This window comes from Euleptes europaea, chromosome 2, assembly GCF_029931775.1.
Source record: "Euleptes europaea isolate rEulEur1 chromosome 2, rEulEur1.hap1, whole genome shotgun sequence".
NCBI lineage: Eukaryota > Metazoa > Chordata > Lepidosauria > Squamata > Sphaerodactylidae > Euleptes > Euleptes europaea.
The window spans coordinates 56,764,218-56,788,356 of record NC_079313.1 but is presented as its reverse complement, the minus strand read 5'-3'; the positions used below and the strand labels follow the sequence as shown (position 1 = coordinate 56,788,356).

The 24,139-nt window shown below is 39.7% G+C and overlaps 1 protein-coding gene across 1 annotated transcript in view; it reads right to left on the bottom strand.

Moving 5' to 3' along the window:
- Positions 1-4,651: 4,651 nt before the first annotated feature.
- LOC130473226 (vitellogenin-1-like) overlaps positions 4,652-24,139 on the bottom strand; it is a 51,989-nt gene continuing 32,501 nt past the window's right edge. Inside the window, exons 22-32 of the mRNA XM_056844753.1 lie at positions 22,412-23,056; positions 21,336-21,659; positions 18,268-18,474; positions 16,990-17,111; positions 16,762-16,900; positions 15,552-15,684; positions 11,925-12,108; positions 10,168-10,259; positions 9,576-9,670; positions 9,314-9,473; positions 4,652-4,755 (exon numbers count right to left, since the gene is read on the bottom strand). Coding sequence (XP_056700731.1) covers positions 4,652-4,755; positions 9,314-9,473; positions 9,576-9,670; positions 10,168-10,259; positions 11,925-12,108; positions 15,552-15,684; positions 16,762-16,900; positions 16,990-17,111; positions 18,268-18,474; positions 21,336-21,659; positions 22,412-23,056 — 2,205 coding nt within the window. The remainder of the gene's footprint in view (positions 4,756-9,313; positions 9,474-9,575; positions 9,671-10,167; positions 10,260-11,924; positions 12,109-15,551; positions 15,685-16,761; positions 16,901-16,989; positions 17,112-18,267; positions 18,475-21,335; positions 21,660-22,411; positions 23,057-24,139) is intronic.

Sequence of the window (24,139 nt, the reverse complement as noted above, 5' to 3'; positions counted from 1 at the left end):
ACAGATCTCTTTTTGTTTTAAATATTTTTCTTCACCAACCATCACTACCACCCCTGAGACTTATAATTTGTCTCTTGTTGTTTTTGTGTTGTTTCTTGTTGTTTCCACAGGAAATGTACCACACGTTTGATGAAAGAAGGATCCAGCAAAAAATCTTTCTTTATATATAAGTTAGAATGTTGCACAAGAGAGGGTTAATGAAATAAAAACTCAAAACTGTTTTACTTGTCTCTTTTGGGGAAATGGAAAAATTTGTTTTGCAGGGAGGTTGCAGAAAATAAACTTGGCAGATTAAACAACAGGAATGAGGAAATTTAGGATATTTATAAACAGTAGATATTTTGCAATCATTATGTTTTTGGTGTATTTTCACAGATAAATGTTGATACTTTTGATATATACTGATAGAGTTCACTTGACAGTTACTGCTGAGTTGAGTAGACATAAGCTTTTAGTAAATTATATTTTTACAGTTGTTGGAATCAGGACCAAAACACAGTTTCCCAGTTTTCTTCCTTAAAACTGGTTAGGGATAACCCCTTTTAATTAGGAACTATTTCCCTTAGGAAAGGACACTCAGATCACTTCCCTCTCAGACACAGGAGCCTACTTGATGCTAGACAACTGTTCCTCTCACTCTAGCTGTCAGCTTCAATAGTCAGTTTTCAACTGTCCGTTTCTAACAGTCTCTCTCAACTGCCAACTGTAGAATTTTCAGGAGTTTTTTTTTCTTTTCAAACCTCCTGTCACTCTCACTCAAGATTCCATGACCAGGACAACTTATCATTGTTCAGCTTTCTGTCAAAGAAGGTATCATGAAAACTTGCAGGTTTTATTATAATTTGAGGGAGGAATAAATGCAGATAATGGCTTACATCCCCCGGAGGTTGTCTGTGGGCAAGAGGATTTCTATTCATGGAGTGCAAGTTTTTCACCTCCTCCCTCTCCCAGCAAGGAACCCCAAGAAAAGATTGGGGGTGGTGTTTCAAATTACCATGGAAAAAAGCATGTGAAAAATTCTCAGTCCATCAATAGAAATTCTTCTGTCCATGGAAAAACTCTGGAGGATCTAAACCAAAATATTTAAGTAACTTTACCAAGGCCATACTGTTCTGAGATTTCTATTTTGTGGGACTGCCCTTGTCCCTCAGTATCTAACTCCTTAGTAATCACAGTAGATAAACTAAGAAGGAAATCATACACATTGCACTCAACACTGTACAAAATCAACAGTTCATAGCGTTTAGGGATCACCATTGTAGGTACTGTATATAAAATAATTTAAATATATGTCTGCAGTATTTGTAGATACTTAGGTCTAACTTTTAAAAAACAGGTTAGGGATAATTTCCAGTAAGTTTTTCATTTGAACACCAGGCCCATGTCCCAGTGGAACTGGCATTATCTATGGTATATTAGGAAAAGGAGTATTGATGTATTGACATTTCTAACTTTAATATCATATTGAAGGCCTTTGGCAAGATGGATTTTCCTGTGAGTTTATTCTTTACCTCACCTAGTTCAAGGCATATTTCTAGATTTCATTATGTTTGGATCTCACAGCCAGCAGCATCTGTGGATCCTCTCTGTCTTTTAACAGAGGCTCAGACATCTCAGTATGGGGGCACTAATGAATGCGAATTGTCGCCTTCGGAATAGCCAGTAAAAATGAAAGCTGCTTTTTAAAAATGGAAATAATGTGAGACTTGTCTAACCTCTGTCCTGAAAGGAATAGAAGAAAGTAGATCTGTCCTGGCTTCTCTAGCTATTTCCTCTCCAATCCCCCCATCCTTTGCTCCTGGTCTGTTTGAAGCTTCCTTTGGACCAAAGTCTTACTTAACTCAGAGTAAATGGATGCCATTTTCCATGTTTCCAAAGGTAAAACCAAACAACTGCTGTATCATTGTTCTTTCCTCCCAGCATGCTCTCTTCACCTTTCTTTTCTGAGCTCATTGGCTGCTGCTGAGATTTCTAGGTTACATTTATTCTGAATGCACCAGTTTGGCCTTTGAATGAACCATGTAACTGGACAGCATTTCTTATTGATGTCAGCAGAATGAGAACCAAATGGTTACTTACATCATGGCAAACTGTAGAGCCAAGCCACAAGAAGAATATAAAAACAATTATGCTGTTTTGCTGCTGCATTCCAGCGGCATTTGTATGAGGATTCTTAGGGGTTGTGTTGTACCTTGAAATTACTAAGAAACATTGAAAAAGTTTTTTTTTAATTGTAGAGGACTTTTTTTCCACGTGGAGAAAGACTTTGGTGCAGAGAGAAGATTCATAACAACATTTAGAGTTGTACTCTTGGATATGTTCAACATTAAATTAAAAAACAAAAAACAAAGAGCATGGCTACTTGTTACATACCATAATAACTAGAAATATGCTGAAAATTGATAGTATCCAGCAATCTTTGGATGTGGCTTTTATTCTGGTGCCTAGCTGCCTGGCTAAGAGTTCACAGATGATAAGAGGGAGAAGGAGAGAGTTGCTCTGCAGATGTGTAACTGACAGGAGCATTTACTAATGTATCAGAAAGCAGAGTTATGCTGACGTTGCCACTGAAGAAAATCATGTCTCTTGCTAAAGTATTTCTCCAGTCAGAGTTACAGTCCAATGTTTTGGAGAAAAATTGGGTTCTATACGAAGTGGCTCAAGCTTGCTCAAGGCATACTGTTCTCTAATGCCATGCTTGCTAAGCATGGGGTAAATGTGTAGCTTTCATTATATATGCCTCCCCTCACAATAAGCAGTGTTGCAACTGGGGTAGGTGTGTGCACAGAGGCTGTTTTATGTGCATGGCCTTGACCATGACTACACACAGTGCTGCAGATGGATAAAGGCAAATGCTATGTTTGCCTAATCCATATGGCAGCCGCCGGCCGTCTTTTGCCAGTAATGTGTCTGGACTTGTAAAACGATCGACAAAGACTACAGCATGGCAGCCAGTACAGTTTCTTTCAGTTAAAAGGGAAAATACAGGGTCACATAATTTGGTGGAACTACACATAACTTATAATTTGCCCTTAAAACTCATACACTGTGGTCAGAGTACACAGACAGTTCTCATGGCGGCTCAGCAAGCTTACCCACACCCTATCCCATTCCTTGCACATCTAGCACATTTCTGCTATGTGCTGTGTCTGTCCATTGACCACTCTATCTGCCTTTCTTGGGCCACCAGGTGCAGATCTCGTCTGTTCTGTGATATAGTTGCTGCCTTGGATTGTCTTACCAAATGCCTCTTTCTTACTGCTCTGCTATAAAACAAGGATGCCTTATTCTATCTACCTGAAATTTAGCATAGAAATTACCTCGGGAAGAGGTATAGTCCCTGAAAATGACAGTCCCGGGTGCATGGAGGGAAAAGGTCACCACCAAAAATGTTTTCCCCACTGAATAAAAAGCAAACTGAATAACTAGAACTAATATATAATACTGAAGCAAAAAGTTTTTGCATGTGTATAAAATCCCTGATAAGTACATATTTTTCATCTTTGCCTCACAAAAAACTTGTGTTGAACTGTTAACTATGGAATACTTTTAAAATGTATTGTGTGTGTATTCAAAAGGAATATAAACATGTGGTTAAAGAGGAGACACTAATTCTGACTTTCATGGTCTCAAGAGTAGACCTGATGGGAGATTTCAAATTGACACCCTCTGCCTTTTAAAGATTAATTTGCAACTGTGAGAAGCCCCATAGGGCCATAGCATGGGAGGGAAGGAAAGTAATCCTTTTCTCTGCACGGGTTTGGAAATCTGAATTGCCCTCAAAGTTGCTATTTACCATAGGAGGAAATAATCTGTACTCTTTACTTTCCCCCCACCCCAGGGAAAGTGATTCAGATAGCAGAATGATGTGCATTGGTAGAATAGGGGGTTAAATCCCTCCCCCCTCATGCTGCAGCACTTATTTGAATTGGGGCCATGAACAGATTTTTTAAAAGGTTTCACATACCTAAAATAATAAAGTGAAACAAGACCTCCCCCTCCCCCCACAGATCTAAACAGGTTTTGGAAATCTTGAATTAAAGCTTCATTCACTGCAGGAGGAAGAGTATTTTATCCTTAAGGTGGGTGAAACCCTGAAAAAGCTTGTTCCATTCAGGAGCCAAAGTGGGTTTCAAAGTGACTGTAATTTAAAAAACGGTAGGAACGCCATGTGGTAGATCTCCCATTCTCTTTTAAAAGTTGATCCTGGGTAATAAGCACTGACTGGTATTACTGTAAAAATTGCCATTGGAGGGTGCAAAATGTCTTGACAGGAAAGACCACTTAGTAACAGACAATGCTGATAAGCTTCTTTTATATTGCATAAATAAATAAATAAATGCCAGCACTTTTTTTTTAAACCACCAGGTCAGCATATCATAGCAATTTCTCAGAGTTTAATATATTTTTAGTTTGAAAGAAGACACTGAAGTAGTTTACTTTGTTTTAGGATGGCTAATCAGTGAACAACAATAAATTGTTCTATCTATAAGACATTTTCTGCTGGATGGTTTCTAAGAAAGAAATATTAAGAAAGGTATAGTTTATTTAACAACTGATTTTATTTATTAAGGATTTCATACAGTGCATTACACATTGGGTTTTATGATTTGCTGTGTAGCAAAACATTCCCTGTGTATTATTTACTCAGTTAATTTAACATATTTACTTCTAGGGCAGTTTTGACACATTCCATTGTATTCTTGATAATGGTTATCCTGTTAGAATTCTCTTCAGGCAAAATCATCGTGAAATCTGTCAGAAAAAAAGTAAAATGGCTATTAATTAACAATTCAAAGCAGTATACTGAAGGACTGCAAGCACTTTCAGGAATCCTTTACTGATCTGTTTACTAAGTATGGACGCTATAATATTATACAATTCTAAATATTCACCACAGCTATAAAAGATGGTTAGCAAATCCTTTTAGGCACAGAAATGGTTCTGCCACCAGTACAAACTAAACCTGGGTTGGGAAGCAACCGTGGTTTACATAGTATCACTACTATGAGTTCATTTTAAAACAATCTCCAATCTTGTAATTTTCTTATGTGCCAAATTATTCCACCAAGAATTTGTTAGTCACAAATTAGGGTAGTCCCATGTAGACCATATACAATAGTGGCATCTAGATGGGTGTAAGGCATGGATCACTGTGGCTAGATCTGACTGAATCAGGAATAGGCACAGCTGATGCACTTTGAGTAGGGTTGTCAGGTCCCTCTTCATAACCAGTGGGAGGTTTTTGAGGTGAAGCCTGAGGAGGGCAGGGTTTGTGGAGGGGAGGAACTTCAATGCCATTGAGTCCAATTGCCAAAGTGGCCATTTTCTCCAGGTGAACTGATCTCTATTGGCCGGAGATCAGTTGTAATAGAAGGAGATCTCCAGCTACTACCTGGAGATTGGCAACCCTAACTCTGAGCCACTGCAGCCACCTGGTTTTCTAAGGTGACGGCTGTGTCAAGCAGCACTCCCAAATTGGCTTTTCATGGGCAGTATGATCCCATCTAAGACAGGAGAGATCTAAAGTCCCCAATCTGCCTTTCTACTAATGCAGAAAACCTCTGTCTTGTTAGGATGAAGTTTCAACTTGAACACCCTCATCCAGCCCATTCCTGACTTCAAGCACCAGTACAGAACATCAATAGCATACTTTGAATTAGGTGGAAAAGAAAGGCAGAGCTGGGTATTATCTGCATGTTGGTGACACTGCAGCCCAAACCTCCTGATGACCTCTCCCTTCATATAGATATTAAATAGCATAGGGGATAAGATCAAACCAGGTTATAGCCTGTCTGATGGCCATGGAGGGGGCACCAACCAGAGGTTTTGTTTATTTGAGTTATTACTGAATTCTGGATTCCCTCCCCCCACCCCGATGAACCTAAAACACTGTGACCTGCTTTTTCTACAGTACTTTTTGGGAGCTTGAGATAGAATTGTCTGGCTGGAGGCATACACAGAACCAAGAAAAACACTCAGCTACAAGCACATTAACGTAACTCCTGCTTAAATCCCACTTGAATAATAAGGATTTCACAATATTTGAGAGAGTTTCCTTTTGCATTAGATGTTTTCATTCATATGGCCGTACATTTCATAGCATGGTATATAATCCTCAATCATTTGAATGACACTGATATTTTCTGGTGTTTTACATATTCAAGGGAAATAGATGTTAATACTTATCCAACTGAGTTGTTTGTTCTAAAAATGTAACACTACGCTAAGTATTAAAGGTTTAGTATCTTAGTTTAGCCTATCCTTGTGTCTCCATCTGAAGCTACATATGATGCAGGTCTTCCATAACATTCATTTATATGAGTAGTGTTCTTAGGTATCTAAATTGGAATTTTACTGCTACAGCAGGAACAACCCATATTTTTTTACTAGTGTTATGACTTCAAAAATATATTTATTGTCAGTATTTTCTGTGTACTTATTCCTGTAATGTAAAAATACAAATGTTACCAAAAATACTAACTTTGGTATGAAGTGTTATTGGTATCAAAAAATGTTATAAATTGACAAAATAATAAGACAATATTCCTCTGGCTAGCAATATAGAACAGGAAAAGAAAACAAAGGTAGGGGAATTGCTTCTTATTGGAAAACAGAAAATGGCATCCTTATATTGTTGCGGTACTATGAACACCTTTACTTACACTGTACTGTTGAGCCTGTTGAGAATCATCTCTCACCTCTGGATTTAAGCCTATCAGTCAGGGGAGAAAAAAGATTAATTTCTAATGTATTCAGTTTACAGTGCCCTAACAACATTTCTGTTAGGGAAATTATAAGCATCATAATTAATTTAAAATGGATGATAATACCCAGCCCAACTGAATGCGATGACTAAAGGTTTGCTTTCACCTATTATATTATATTATCACCTGTTATGCCCTTTACAAGTCATGTGAATCTAGATACTACTTAATTTTCAAAGTTATACAATAAGGATGGATATGAAAGCACAATATATAGACTTAAATGATACTGCTTATTTAGCCCTTGAGCAATGTCACAACAAAAAAAAGTAATTTAAATAACCAAACAGTTATCGTTCTTGAAGTCCCTTTGAATTAACTACATAAGCAAAAAAATTGGCTTTTGCCAATGCAACTCAAAAATCTGTGCCTGCCAAAAGTTTCTTAACCTTATCTGATGTTAGCAACCCCTCATTATCACAAAAGAGGAGTGTCCACAAATCCCTAGTACTGCAAAATGTACCACATTCCAGTAAGCAATGCTTCAAAGTTTCGATCTGTCCAGAAGCACAATCACATAGTCTATCAAAGTATAGGGGTCTCCTGTATCAAGGAATAGTTTAAATTTTTTTTTAAATATGGTAAGGGTGCCTTTGGGTAAGACAATCCCAAAGGGGAGTATAACCTATGGGCTCTCTTCGTGGTACTAATAACATCCAACATATAGGTGTTTATTCACCACAGACCATGCTGCTGTCCTTCCTAATATCTCCAGCTCACTGCTGCTAAAACCCAGTTGGAGTCTAGTCTCCATTAATTTCCTCCATGGAGTAACACAGGAGTCAGATTTTAATAAATAGAGACACCCATTAGCTTCTGTGGCAAAACACACACATTCAGCCAAAGCCCAAATGCTGTTGCCCCTACTCATGCTTCCAGAGATCATAAGCCTAATTCTGCCCTTAAAGAGACATTAGCCACACAATTTGGTATCCCTGTGATCTTCTGCAAAAATAATGTGGAAAGGGGAACTAACGTCTCTCTACCACCCTTGATCCACACCGGACCTCCAGAGATAAGCTGATCACCTACCTTCTATTACATTAAAAACTGAAATATCAGCAGTGACAGACTGGCCACCTTTGCTGTAGAAAAACCCTGTATTATGGCCTTTGTTGTGACTAAGGCCCTATTATGAGTGTTCTTAAAATGGGCCCTCCAGGCTGAATTAGCTTGGAAGTTCACTCCTAAATAACAAAATTGAGTAACTTGCTCTACAGGTTTCCCATTAGCTTGCCAATTATATTTCTTTGAGTGATTAGATTTAGAGAACACAATTACTTTAGATTTCCCTTGATTAATTGCCAACCCTTCTGCTTTAAAATATTTACAATATTACAATATATAGCCTAGTCACGCCTCAAATACTCAGCGGACAACTAGTGAAAGATGATGCTTGCATTCAACAGCTCTTTTCCTTCATTGGAAAGACACTTCAGCTGATTTCCCCCTTTCACTGTTGAGTTCCACATTGTGCCCAGTGATGTTCCTGCTGTTCGTGAACCCTGGGTTTAAGTATTTCAGGGTGTGGCAGGCTACCTTGGGAAGGGAAGGGGAGAATGTCTATTTCCACATGTTTGTCTTTGATTGTAGTATCGATCGGATACCAGCTACTGTGTGGCTTGTATTAGCTAGCGAATTTGCATCTGTTGCTTAGATTATGTAACAAAGTTGCATCTGTTGCTTATGGGTAAGTAGGCTTATTTGACATAAAGGAATATTTTTATTGTATCAATTCTATAGCTACTTCTAATGAAGTACTACTGGGATCATTTAAAGTTTTCTGCTACTTAAAAACATAAGATGAGAAGTGCTGATTGCAGCAGCTTGATGGGGTCACTCTACAGCTCTCTACAGCTGCTGAGCCCATCATCATCATTGTGTCCCATGGGAAGAGCCTGGCAGCCTGGTGAGGTCTCCCAGGCAGGGTGGGTTGGTGGTCAGTGTCCCCTAGTATTTCACCCCAGTACAGGGGCCAGGCAAGCTGCCCTGATTCCCAAACAGTTAATTCTACCCCTAGAGGCAAGTGGTGAGAACAATAGAGAGGGAACCCTAATATCTCTTTGGTTAGTTATTTTGCAAGTGTCCTGAATGAGCCAGAAGGAAAAATACATTTTCTCCTTAATCATTTCCATGTTGGTTGAGTGGATTTGTGGGTTGGATCCCATGATCTGAAAATGTAGGATTAGTGGATTTCCCCCACATTTTACTTCCCCAAGAAGACCTTTCTGATTTGGGAAAGTTTACTACAAGGGTCGTGAGACCAATGTGTACTTATAGCCATGCATGCTGGGGGCTCACTGGGAAGAGGAAGGGGGGAATGCTCCCTTCTTCTACTTCCATCAGCATGTTCCACTGATTGTAAGATCCAACCTGATGCCTGGATTTTGTGGCATGTTTTAGGCATTCCAGAATAAGGAGTTACCATTCAATTTTATAAGGGTGCAAAAATAATTGCACAGTGTGCCATAGAGATAGATTTGCTGACCAAAGTTGAACTTATTCATTAACATACATTGCTATTGCAATTTGTGAAATCAACTGACCTGTAACACAATCGCTGTCTTTCAAAAGCCAGGAATGGGAAAAAGCCATGTCGTCATGCGCCAACTCCTGATTTTGCATGCGACCTTCATTTCGTTTTTCTCCATTATTGCTTCCACAAAGCCCACAGGTCTTACCTCTCATTGCTGAAGAAACTGTAACCTGTGTAGACAATGGAACTTTGCTGTAGAGGGTTGCTTATTCAAAGCTTTGAAAAAGAAATAACCAAGGAACTGTAGTACTAAGATAGGCTGATCAACTTACCCATAGTGTTTTACCATCATATGTCACATTCTCTAGGCCATAATGTGGAGCCAGAACACAAACAAAAGACTCATTTCTGTAGATTTCGATGTTTGCTGTGGAGAGATGGGACAGCTCAAAAAAGCTTGCCTATTTCTGAAACAGTAATCATTTCCAGTAACAAACAGACACACACTTTTCATTTACTTATAGAAATGTTCTGTTTCTTTATGGTTCTTCTCTACAGAATGTGAGATGCAAGATATTTTTTTCCCTGTACGACCTTTGTGGCTTGCATTCTGTAATTCAGCAGCAATGCACAAGTATGTCCATCCAATCTGCAGGATGGATAATTAGGCTAACACAGGAGTAGCAGTTTAATTGATCAATACCTAGTGAACATTTCATTCCCAAAATTTACTTTTTATGTTCTCATGATAGTATAAAGATGCATAAAGATTTTTTAATTAACTTAATTAACCTTCTGATTTTAGAAGTGATTAATCAATTTTTGAGAAAACAAAACAGTACAGATGGAATACATAGAATTAAACTTGATTCAGATGAATTGCAAGTGGTTTTTTTAGAGAAAAGATGTAACAAGATGCTATACCTTTGTCGTCCTCATACAGAGCTCTGTCTATGAGTTCTCCATTATACGTTACAAGGAGAGAGGAATTTGCGGCAGGTGAGATTGTGATGTTTCTTTGAGAAAAAAAAGATGTTCCCTTTGTTAGAACATGAAATTTCACATTACAGAAAAATATGAAACATTTCCCTCCTGTAATATTTTCAGTTAAAAAACCACTTCAAAATGACAGTTGTACCCTCTAAGGAAGTGATCTCCAGTGCGGTGCCTATGGGCACCGTGATGCCCACTGAACTATTTCCTGGTGCCTACTTCCTTTCCCCCCACAGCATCTCTTTCCCAAAGCAAAGAGCCAAGTCTGGCTTTTCTCCATCTCATTCAAGCAGAAGGTATTTCAGAAGATGGCACCGTTCTGCGTGTTCCATTCCCAGTGCAGCAAGCCTGCTGCTGCATGTGGCTGTCCTTACATTTTGTCTACAGGGAGCACCTGTCCAGAAATAGTTTCCTCCACCACAGTAGGCCATTTAGCTTCAAACCTCTCAGCATCATGTAGTTGCCCCCCTACCATGGCAGCCATTTTGTGGTGGCACCCATTGCCATTTCTCAAAACACTGCCATTCCTAAAAAAATAAAATAAATAGCAAATGCCCATAGGCTCAACAAAGTTGAGGACTTCTGCTGCAAGGTGTATGTTTATTTCTCTCTTTTTTGCCATTGTTTTGGCATGACAGTACTGGGAAGAGGTATTTTGCGGCTCTTACAGAACTGACAGCATGACATGGGAAAGCCATCTCATACAGATGCTAGCTCAGCAATATCATCCTTTATAGTCCGGTTCGTAGGACCAGAGAAAAGCCAATTTCCAACCAACCTGCGGAGTTATGCTGATATGGAACCACCATTAGAACGGCAGAAAATAAAAGTACAACAGTACTAACCGGGCATGAGAGCAAATTTATAATTATTTTTAACACAAGTTTCATCATCGATCTGTCTTCATGGTGCTCATGTCAATCCTCTTATCTTCCTTAGTGCTGGCTTGGTATTACCTGTACCTCATTCCCTGTCTGTTTGCATCTGAAACTAGAGTCTTCTTTCTTCATATGATTATAACTTCAATTTCAGTATCCATAGCAGATAGCCATATTAGGGTTTAAAGATCCTAGCCTACCCATTTGAGGGTGGCAACTGAGATTTCATGTATGTGTTACTTTTGTATCCTTCCATTCCCTAGAGGACTTCAAAGTGGTGTCACAATAGGTTTAGGCATAACCACTTGTCCTGAGTAGCTAAACCAAGATTTTAACCTGAAATTTCCACCCCTTAATCCAATGTTCTAGCCACTCTGCTGTTCTGACTCTGTTCAATAAGAGCTTGTTGGTGCTGATGCTGGGTATTTATGCCACTTTCAGGATCTCATGTGTATGAGATCTCAGTCCTCTTGTCAGACAAAACAGTAGAAATGGGAAATCAGAAGTTGGCTGTGCATTCCTAAAGTTATACCCTGTGATCCAATTGACTTCAATGGGTATAAAAGGGTGTAACTGTTTAGGATTGCACTGTGGGTATCTGAGATTTCAGAAACCTGTAAATGTTCAGTGTCTAAACAGACTCTTAAGAATGAGATTTGTTCATAGACAAGAAAAACAAGCTCTTAAGAAAGAGGTTTGTCTACAGAAAGGAGGGTGGAATTGTTATTTTAAAAGCCTGTAGAATTTATGGAAATAAAATGTATTTTATTGCTATATCAATTGAAAACCTTTACATCTAATAAAACTTACACTGCAGTCAGAAGGATATAAAGTTCTCTTGGAAGATCCGGTTTGGACTTTCTTGTGATGATAGAGAATTGTGGATTTTCAGTGCATTCTTGGGCTATTAGGGTTCTACAGTTTTCATTAAAAACACCATTGAATCTCATGTTGGCAAAATTTCTGATGCTTGTTTCATCCACTTGACATACAGCTAGGAAGACAGTAAACGGGAGTGACATCAGCAACAATGCTTATATAATCATAAGATGGGTAGACATGTGAAGGGTCTGGAAGAACCCATTCCAGCACGTCCTAAGGTTCAATCCCTTCCAGTTCAAATGGAAGAATCCATATCAAGCTCCTACATGGCTGAAATTTAATTTTAACAGATGTTGGAGAGACCTGGATCAGGAATCTCTCAGCATCTCTTCCTTTTTAATCCTCAAAGTCAGTGTCAATCCGATGATTATGTACTAATTAAACATCTGATTCCCAGCAGAGCTATATGTAGATATAAACTAGCAAGAAGACAACTCCAAGCACTGGGGTGAGTGAGGAAGAGGTAAGAGGTAATTTTGGAATGTTGACGATGGAATTTGTGCATTCATGAAAAGGGACCCATAGGAGAAATAATGATTTTTTTTCTAAGCATAAGAACATAAGAACATAAGAAAGGCCCTGCTGGATCAGACCAAGGCCCATCAAGTCCAGCAGTCTGTTCACACAGTGGCCAACCAGGTGCCTCCAGGAAGCCAATAACAAGACGAGTGCAGCAGCACCATCCTGCCTGTGTTCCACCGCACCCAAAATAATAGGCATGCTCCTCTGATACTAGAGAGAGGTATGCAGCATGACTAATATCCATTCTAACTAACAGCCATGAATACCCCTCTCCTCCATGAATATGCCCACTCCCCTCTTAAAGCCCTCCAAGCTGGCAGCCATCACCACATCCTGGGGCAGGGAGTTCCACAATTTAACTGTGCGTTGTGTGAAAAAATACTTCCTTTTATCTGTTTTGAATCTCTCACCCTCCAGCTTTAGCAGATGACCCCATGTTCTAGTATTATGGGAGAGGGAGAAAAACTTCTCCCTGTCCACTCTCTCCAAACCATGCATAATTTTATAGACCTCTATCATGTCTCCCCTTAGCCGCCTTCTTTCCAAGCTAAACAGCCCTAAGCGTCTTAACCGCTCCCCATGGGACAGTTGCTCTAGTCCCCTAATCATTTTGGTTGCTGTTTTCTGCACCTTCTCAAGCTCTGTAATATCCTTTTTAGGTGCGGTGACCAGAACTGTACACAGTATTCCAAGTATGGTCTCACCATAGATTTGTACAAGGGCAGTACGATATCAGCAGTTCTATTCTCTATTTCTCGTCTAATTATAGCCAGCATGGAATTTGCCTTTTTTACAGCAGCCGCACACTGGGTTGACATCTTCATTTAGCTATCCACTACCACCCCAAGATCCCTTTCTTGGTCTGTCACTGCCAGCACAGATCCCATCAGTGTATATGTGAAGTTGGGATTTTTTGTCCCAATATGCATCACTTTACACTTACTCACATTGAATCTCATTTGCCATTTTAATGCCCATTCTTCCAGTACGCAGAGATCTTTCTGGAGCTCTTCACAGTCCGATTTTGTTCTAACCACCCTAAATAATTTGGTGTCATCTGCAAACTTGGCTACCTCACTGTTTAACCCCAATTCCAGGTCATTGATGAACAGGTTGAAAAGCTCCGGTCCCAACACAGATCCCTGAGGCACCCCACTGCTCACATCCCGCCATTGTGAGAACTGACCATTGATTCCTACTCTCTGCTTCCTATTTTTCAGCCAGCTCTCAATCCATAAGAGGACTTGTCCTCTTATCCCGTGACTATGAAGTTTGCTTAGCAGTCTTTGGTGGGGGACTTTGTCAAAAGCTTTTTGGAAATCAAAATACACAATGTCCACAGGCTCATTCCTGTCTACATGCTTATTGACACTTTCAAAAAACTCTAATAGGTTAGTGAGACAGGACCTACCCTTACAGAAGCCATAGGTTAGTGAGACAGGACCTACCCTTACAGAAGCCATGTTGGGTTTTGCCCAGCAGACCTTGCCCTTCTATATGCTTGACAATTCTATCTTTAATAATGCTTTCCACTAATTTACCCGGAACAGACGTTAAGCTAACTGGCCTGTAATTTCCTGGGTCCCCCCTGGAACCTTTTTTATAAATGGGTGTTACATTGGCCATTCTCCAGTCCTCTGGTACAGAGGCTGATCGAAGGGACATATTACATATCTTTGTTAGCAGAAAAAGGATGTATTCCTTTGAGCTTTTATGATCTTTAATGTTGCCTTGATGGAACATCCAGTGCCAAAGAATGAAGCATAATTAACATTTTATTCTCCAAATGAAATGCTTAAAAATAATCTATTGAGAAATGTAGAAAGAAATAACTCAAAGGATTCTTTTTTTAATTTTGAGGAAACGGGGCTTTAAAATATACTTTAAATAATTTATATACAATTTTTACTCTAGTACTCCTGCAACACAAATAAAAACAAATAGATAAAGGAATAAACAATGAAATAAATGTATAAAGCAATAGATATTTTTCTGTTAAGAAATAGGTGTTTTTTTTTTAAAAAAAATTAAAGTTAAAATTATTGTTTATTTTCTTAATTATTATCCCAAGAGAATGCAAAAGCACCAAAAACAGACAGGGATTTTGTCACAGTCACTAGGAAGTAACAGGTTTTTCTAAAAATAAATGATATTAAACGTGCAATCCTAGGGGCAGGCAAATGGGCTTAGGAGGTGGAATGACCCCACTGCCAGCATAAATGCCACTTGTGCTGTCTACATGGTCACTTACACCTGCACTGGGCTATTTACGCCGGCGCCAGGGAGTGGTGTGGCAGCTCCACATATGGGCGCCCTGCAGCAGCAGCGCACCTCTGGTCCAGGGGCACAAGCTTGCACCAGAGAAGACATTCCCAAGGGCAAGGCTTACATTAATCAGCTCCCTGAGTCCTTTTGCCCTGGGAACACCCCCTTTTGCCAGCGTGAACTTAACACCAGCAAAGATGGCGGTGCAGCCCATGGAACTGCATACAGCAGTTTCACCGGCATTCGGAGAATTTTCCTGTTCAGTTTGCTGGCCTGTTCAGTTTGCTGTGGCTGCAAAGTCCCAGGCCATGCTGCAATTACCCCCCCCCCCCTTTAGGATTACACAGTAAATGTTTTCTGTAAGAACTATCTGCTTCCCTAAAAGGAAAAAAAGTTTCAGTTATTTATTCATTCTGCAGGTGTGTCTTATCCGCACAATAAAAAACCTGTTTTGTTTAAAAAAAACAGTGTTTTTTATTTGTTCCATTGATGATTTAAAAACAGATTTCCTTCTAAAAGTCCATAAATTCCATAAATAAAGAATGAGCTGTGGATTTTGGCTTTATCAGCGCCATTTTGATAAAAAGTTCTGATGATGTAGAAGCCTAAAATCTAAGGGAGACCTGGCAAGGAAAGGAGAATACCATAAGGATCCCTAATTAGATCAATCAAAGCTTGAAATTCTATGTTTAAGGCTCCTTCGTAATCTCAGGACAAACAATGCTAATAAATTTGGATTAACCTGGGATAAAAGCCGTATTTGTTTACCTTCATCTTCTCTAAGTAATCGTGCAGCTAATTCTGTAAGAAAATTGAAGGCAGTTATTTCTTTCTCTGGATGATGTTGAGGTGGAGAAATAACTGAAGGCCATGGAAGAACACTTTCTGTATATAAGGTTTCCTGAAAAGCAAACAAGGAAACTATTATGATCATGTTGGCTAAAAAAATCTGATTTTAAAATGTATCATATAAACTAAATGATACACATTTTCCCCGTGTCTTCATCTCATGGTTTTAGCCATTGAACTAAGATCCGTGAATTTAAATTTAAATACAAGAGAAGTCTTGAAAAATGCATTTCTAGTGCCAACAAATTCATTTGGTGAAGAGACAGAAACTTTTATACTAGAAAGCAGTCAACCTCAGATAGAATACTCACAGCCCAGTGGGGGCAGGGCTGAAAGCACTCAAGGAGCTGACCAGGCATTAAAGGTAAAGGTAGTTCCCTGTGCAAGCACTGGGTCATTACTGACCCATGGGGCGACATCACATTCCAAAGTTTACTGGGTGTTACTGGGGTCGCTAGGAACTCTGGCACATTCATTATGTGGTCTGAACATCACAGAGGGGTGCCTGTGGTTCCCCCCCCCCCTTGCTGAATGTCCACAGGGAATGACCAGTGGTGCTGCCGTTAAGCCAGTGCCTGGCTGCTGCCATCACAGCAGTCCTCAGGATTGGGCTGCCCATGTAACAATGGGAGAGAACATCTCGTTCTGGTAGGCCAACCTCTCTTGAAAACTCAATTCGTTTCTCTTTCCCAATGCCAAACCTATGTTTCTGAATAAATTCCCTGGAGCAATGGAAAAAAGTGTAAGAGTGGACGGCTGCCCCCCTCATATATGGATACAAGGCAAGAATTAAAATATTTTTCCAGCGCACACCACTAGTGGTAGTGGTGGTGTTATAACCCCACCCTTAAGCAAGGAAATTGAAATGTACCCACCCCAGCCAACCATCAACATTATGATGAAAATGAGGAATTTCTTCAGTTGTTATAGACAGCATTAATTTTAACAAGTGAGGCAAAAAGCCCACAATCAAGCTAGGCCAAAATGGGGCAGGGGCTGTGTATCCCCTTTGTACCTTAACTCTTAGGTCAGCAACTCACCCTTTGAGAGCCCTGGCTCTATCTGTACTTGGATGTTTATACCTCAGTTTATCCTCCAAAGAACAAAGCCAAAGAGAGAATTTACATACCTCAGGCAATTTACAGATGACAAAAACTGATTTTGGAGATGATGAAGCCACACTTAGCACAAACTCGTCAGAAGGATTCTTTTGACAGACGCTGTTAAAGCCGATCTGGGATGCTAGACTAGGAAGGAGTTCCTTAGCCCTAGATGAAATAAGATATGATTTAGGCAGAATCTTTTCAACCAAAGAGTGCCATAATTTGGACATAGAAAAATGAATGGTTGTTGTTACATGGGCGAAAGCTTCCTTGATTTTATCTTCAGTTGGATTGCTGGATTTTTTGCAAGGTGGCCTTTGGAAACTTTTATTTCAAATTTCTTATCCTGGCACTGTTTCCCCTTCTTCAGACTAGCCTTTAGGAGCAAATAAAAGCAAGCTATTAGTGTCATAGAAAGGAAAATAAAGTGTAATTATCTGTTTCTGTCATGAACCTTCTGCTCAATTCTGACACTCTTAAGCACTTCTCTGCATAAGCCGTACCCTCAATAAACATTTGGATACATATCTGTATTTTAAATTGCAGTTCAGAAGAGCTTGTACAACTTATGAAAAACCAAGCCAATCCACAATCTATATATTTTGCATTTCTCTAAAATATATATATATATATATATATATATATATATATATATATATATATATATATATATATATATATATATATATATATATATATATATATATATATATGAAGGTGAATCAAATCCCAGGTTGACTACTATATACAGCTGGGGGGCTACATTTAGCTTCAAGAATCTAGCCTGATCTAGCCCAGTTTCGGCTGAGCTATGGGTATAAGCCTATGGGTAAGCTTGCCCTTAAAAGCCTTTGCTATCTATAGCCAGCACCTGGCTGAGTGCATAGATTCCTGGAATACAGCTCACATGCTGCTTTTTAGAGAGAATCATCAGAAGGATTATCTTTTGTATATCAAATAGTCAAAAAGTTGCATATTTATTATATTCACAATTGCAGTTGTTAAGGGGAAAGGCATATCTATTCTGATTTTATAGCAATTTTTTAGATGCAGCTTTGGAAATCCCAGATAGAAAATACTTAATTCTTCTCATAAGTCTGTGATGAAAAAGTGATGCAATTCCTCATTTTGTCAATGCATCTGCCCAGAAGTGTTTGGAACACTGTCACAACAATGCTTTTAAGCTGCTCAATAACATGAGTAAAATAGAAATGCTTCCAGAATTCTAATTCTCCACCATGCTCAGGATAATAATTGGGTTTTATTGTTGTTATCAAAGCTGCTTCACAGTTGCAAATTTTGGAATTCTAATAAAAGGTTTCACCGTTTATTTTGTACGTGAATTATTGTCACAAAGGGAATTCACTGGTAAAATGTGTTTGTCGGACTAAAACAAATTGGCAAAAGCTTAATAAAAATGCTTCTCAGCTACCCGAACATGGCACACACTTTATGGTTCATTACAAAGTTTACATGCCACACGTTACATATTTGTGGGATGGACTCCATAGTAAGCACCATGTAATCTTTACCTTAGCTTCATAAGGCGAAACATGAACGGACAGACATGTAGTCTCAGCAGCATTCATAGTAGGAGCCATAACCAGTTGCATATCGAACCTGACTTCATTTTTTTTGACATATACTGTTGCTTGGTAGCCTTGTTTTCTGTTGTTACTTTTAACTGCCTGAGCTGTAAAAATGAGTCTAGTTGAAGGCGTCTTTCCCAGGAAATCAGTCTGAAAAATAAGTAAACAAAGCGTATTTTCAATGCATATTGTGATCAGTTCCCTTAATGTAGGAATGAGTATTCCATAGGGAATAGTGTAAAAAATTTACCCATCAAGGCAGATACCTTGTAAAGAAGTTTTTTATAGTCCTCCTCTACTTTCCCAGTGCTGTATCCACACATCACCAGATACTGCATTCTTGTGGCATTGGATTAATGCATTCTTATTGTACTATAGCCATCGTTCACAACCAGATTTTCCTATGTGAACAAGCCAATCTAGTTGCAAATTATTGCTATAGTGCGACAATAGCACAGTATCCAGTGATGTGTGGATATCCAGGACTGCTTAAAAGCCCTTACGAGGCATCTTCCAAACCGGCGTCTGCTCATAGAATTAAGGGTGACAGATCGTTGTTGGAGCCAGTGGCTTACAACTCTAGGAAGAAAAGATATCCTTGGCTGTTATTGGAACTCCTGTGTATAAGAAAGCCAGGTCACAGAGTTTCTCCAGCATTTATTGGCGTAAGTGCTTTGTTCTAACACCAAATAGAATCCTTTTTCATAATTTCAGTCCTAATTGTGTTTATCAACCATGTTTCTAAAATCTGTGCAGATTTAGGGAATGCTCAGACCAAATTCAAAGTTTTGATTATCGCATACAAAGCCCTTCATGGCCTTGGTCCCTTTCTATCTGTGGCACTACCTCCGCCTCTATGCTCTGCCACTACACCTTCACTCATCAGAGCAGGGCCTTCTGTAAGGACCACCACACACTGGCAAAATCAACAATTGTCTGCAATGTGCATTGTCTGTCATGGCTCCCACATTATGGAATGGCTGGCCTGATAGCAGGAAGTCTGCTGTATATTTAAGATACAGTAGTCACAGAGCCACTTCTCAAAGAGCCAAACAAGATATGATGGGCTATCTATGTTGATTGGATCATGTTACAGTAGGGTTGCCAGGTCTCTCTTTGCCACCGGCGGAAGATTTGGGGGCGGAGCCTGAGGAGGGTAGGGTTTGGATAGGGGAGGGGCTTCAATGCCACAGAGTTCAATTGCCACAGCGGCCATTTTCCTCCAGGTGATCTGATCTCTATTGGCTGGAGATCAGTTGAATTAGCAGGAGATCTCCTGCTACTACCTGGCAGTTGGCAATCCCCATTCATATTTAAAGCTGAATAAAAAAATGATACATTTTTAATATTAAAAGCAGTGATTTGATGGGGATAGCTTAACCTTCTCCTCCCTAAGAATGATAATTCTTAGCCAGGCTCTCTTCCAATATCAGAGGCTGAATAGAACAAAATGCCTTGGATATTAAAATTAGACTACCATCTTCTGCTTTGTCCATAAATGGAACAGATGTGTGAATAATACACATGGCTGTTCCCATCATATTTAGTTTGGACCCATGCTGTGTGAGCAGGAACAGGATCAGCTAGATTTACATGTGCATGGACAGAATACATTGCAGATGTCCCCTACTTGAGATTTCAGATTGAAGACTCCGGCCTTTTATGCATGGCTGTTTCCCTGACCATCAGAGGTTGCCTCGCTCTCACCGCATATTTCCGCACATTTTGCCTGCGTTTTCTCAATGCTGCAGCATCCAGAAAACACGAGCAAAAGGCACGGAAACCCAAGAGGAGACCAAGGTGAACTCTGGTTGGAAAATGCATGCATGATCAACACAAAGTCCCAAAGTAGTTGGGGGGTGGGTGACCAGTAACCGTGAGGGAATCAACCATTCATAAAAGGTCTACAAGAAGACGACAATGGCTGTCTCCACATATTGTTGGATATTGTGAAATGTAGTTACAAATGAATGCTATAGCACAACAACAGGCGAATACCCACTTGTGTCTCACCCCCCCCCAAGTTTGAATCAGACTCATCTTAACCATCTTTAATTTACATTCTGAAAGCGTGCAGCAAGGTTGCAATTGATTCTTTGGTGTCTAATAAAGTTGATCATTTTAAAGACATTTTTACAAAATGGATCTAATAGACCACACAGCAAAGATTTAGTTGCCACATATAGTATGGTTTCAGAATGCAACCTGAAGATGGTTAGAGGACAAGGGACTAGGGTTGCCAGGTTCCTCTTCACCATCGGTAGGAGATTTTTGGGGTGGAGCCTGAGGAGGGCGGGGTTTGGGGAGGAGAGGGACTTCAATGCCATAGAGTTTAGTTGCCACAGCGGCCATTTTTCTCCAGGTGATTTGATCTCTATCGGCTGGAGATCAGTTGAATTAGCAGGAGATCTCCTGCTACTACCTGGAATTACCGTTTGCGGCTTAATTGTTTTCTGTACTCTTGCAACAGCGGTGGAGTAACCGTATGTGGAACACTTTCCTTTTCATTTAAAGCATTTTGGAATGATGGTGGAATTCCGCTAGTTTTAGACGGAAACACTGCTACTTGAAACTTACTTGAACTGGACTATTTTGGTTTTGGAATTTATGTTTGGACGTGACAACAGAATCTGAATCCTGCCTTCATATTCGTGTTATGTAATCAAGGCTTTGATGGAATATGTTTTTGCCTTTGTTTATTGTCTTATACATTACTAAATAGCTTCTATTTATTGTAATATTGAGCTGTGTGCTGTTTGTTTCTGTAACTACCTGGCAGTTGGCAACCCTACAAGGGACCCATGCCATTTTGTTTGTGAAGATATAACTCTTAAAATGAGGTTATGAAAGTAAGAAAAAGGGGAATAATAGAAAGATGACATTTCAACCTCCCCCTGTCAATTAATCACAGGGTTAGGTTTAAGGACCAAAGGGCTACAGCAGCCTAAGAAATGATACCTGGCAACATCGTAACTTCATTTCCCTTTAAAATAACTACATTAAAATATTACCTCCTCTGATGAGCTGGACTCGCTGCTGCTGCTGCTGCTGCTGCTTCTGCTGTTTCTGCTGCTGCAGTCGCTTTCACTACTGCTGCAGTCGCTTTCCCTGCTGCTACCGTGGGGTTTCCTGCTGTGGCAACCGCTTTCACTACTGCTGCAGCTGCTTTCCTTGCTGCTCTTGCTGCTTTCCTTGCTGCTGCTCTTGCTGCTTGATCTGCTGCTGCTGCAGCCACTTTCACTACTGCGGCAGTTGCTTTCACTGCTTTTGTCTTCAACAGAGCTGCTTGATTCCAAGGAAGATGATGATCGGCGTGTTTCTTCCTGAGTTGCACCCTAAAATCCAAATGTTTAAGGAATGGGCAGTGGGGGAGAGAACATATTTGAAACAAGCACTGACAAAACAGAGGAGCCAAGTGAATAGTTTTGTAACCCCATCCTAAACTAGTCTTTTTGCACACACATTTCAGATAAGGTTGCAGATACCAAGTTTATGACTAGGGCGTTGCCTTTTCGCTATTATTTTTTTGTTCCTCTTTATATTTGTTTTTCTTTGACAATAGGTTCAGATTGCTGCTTCTGCTGTACTTTTTTGTAGAGTCATTTGCACTATGTACATATGCTGTAATATATTTAGATGCCATGTATGCAGTACTTATATGTACTGTGGTGATCTATTGACACACAGGTGCCTTTAAAAAAGGTTTCCATTTTCTGTGAAAAACACGATATTGAGGAAATGATACAAAAAAAAAAAAGAATTCCAGGTTTAATGTGCATAAGGAAGAAGTGCTGTTTTGGGTTCAAACAACACCCTTGACAAATTTGAAACCATCCCCACTGATAACATTTTGAAGCAATGCAATCCTAAATATCTGTAATGCCATATTGGCTTTCAACATTGCAAATTTGAGTGGGCATAGCTATTTTCTTTAAAAAATATATTGCTTTTATTGAAAGATATTTTGCAATACATAATTAATAATGGCAGAAGTATACTGTTTGGAATAATAATAATAATAATGTTATTTTTATCTTTATTAAATTAGTTGCATCCCATCAGCAATGATTTAGTAGAAAAGACTCACCCCTTCAGGCCTGTCGTCACTGCTGTATTGGGCTTCGCCTTTTTGAGACCTTTTGCCAGATTTGAGACCTGGCATGTCGGGGTTTCTTCTTGCATCCTTATGCATCCGTTTGCCTTTGCTGAGGCTGTCACTCTCTTCAATGCTGCTGCTGCTGCTGCCGATGTGCCGTTGCCCAAGACTCCTCTCGTGTCTTCTCTCAGCATCCCCATGGTCTGACTGATCAGATGATGGCCTGCCGGGTCTCCTATTCTCTTGCCTTCCTTTCTGTTGCTCACTCTCACTGCTACTTCTGCTGTTACTGCTCTCACTGCTGCTGGTGGTTCTACTACCGCTGCTGCTGCTGCCACTACTACTGCTCTTGCTGCGTCTGCTGTTCTCACTGCTATTGGTATCACTGCTCCTTTTGCTACTTTCTCTGGTGTCACTGCTAGCGCTACTACTGATCTCACTGCTGCTTCTACTGCTGCTGCTGCTTTGTGGTTTCTTTGGTCTCTTTGAATGGCCCTCGTTATGCTGTCTGCTGTGAGCTTCATGACTGCTGAAAGCATCTGTTAATCTTTCTTTAACATTCTCATCTTCATTACTGTGTCTACTGGAGCTACTTAATGTCCTTTCTCCACTGCTGTCCTTTTTCACGAGCATGTCCTAGGGAACAGAACCAGACAACACAGTTACAATCTTGTTAATTTCTCCAGAATTCAAAGTGAAATTTTGTACACCAAGTGCATCTTGGTTAACATTTTGTTTAGCATTGTAGGCTAGACTGAAAATACCTCCCGATGCCAAAGCAAGTTTGCTTGCAGAATAAATAATGTGCCGTCCCTGGGGAAGCACAAGTTCCCATGTCATCTGCAACAACTGGAAAGACCAAGACCCCTGACAATACTAGTCCAGAACACTTAAGATGATGGGTCAGTATGTTCTGACTAAGAATTTGTTGCCAATAAATCTCCGGTTATGTGAGTAATCTACTGGTGGGAGCCATGAAATGGCTATGAAATACTAGAACTATTAATTAATGCAAGACTGTGAGCCTCTTCTGTGAACTAGAAAACTTGCTTTTGAAAACAGGATTTGGAACCAATCTTGCATTAATCTGTTTCATTAATGCTATCATTTATGAAACTAAATTGCCAGCTCAGGAATATGAAAATGATTGGCTTTTTAAATGAATTTTTAAACTGGTTCGGTTAGGTTTGTGGCTGGGGTATTGTATTGTTCTGACAATTAAGCTTCCATTACAAAAAAATCAATTCCAACAATCAGGACAGTTTCACTCAGATGAAATAAGTGTCTTAAATAAAGCATTTCTAAATTCTTAAAGATCAAAATTAACTGAGCTCATGAAGCATCTGTAACTTTGAGGATGTTATTGCTCTGTAAATTATACTGCTTCCCATTTTGGCAATCAGAACAGTTGTACTCAGGACAAGTAAAATTGTACTTAGGACAAGTAAAAGGTTAAAATTATCACATTCAGAGCACATGCCACCTTGGCTTTCTAGTCTGATGAACTGTGCAGGCACATAGATGAAATATGTTCAACATCTTGGTTTTATATTTATTTATTTATTTATTTGCTTTATTTACACCCCACCTTTCTCCCCAGTGGTGACCTAAAGGAGCTTACATGGTTCTCCTCTCTTCCATTTTATCCTCACAACAAACCTGTGAGGTAGGTTAGCCAGAAAGTGACTAACCCAAGGTCACCCAGCATGCTTCCATGGC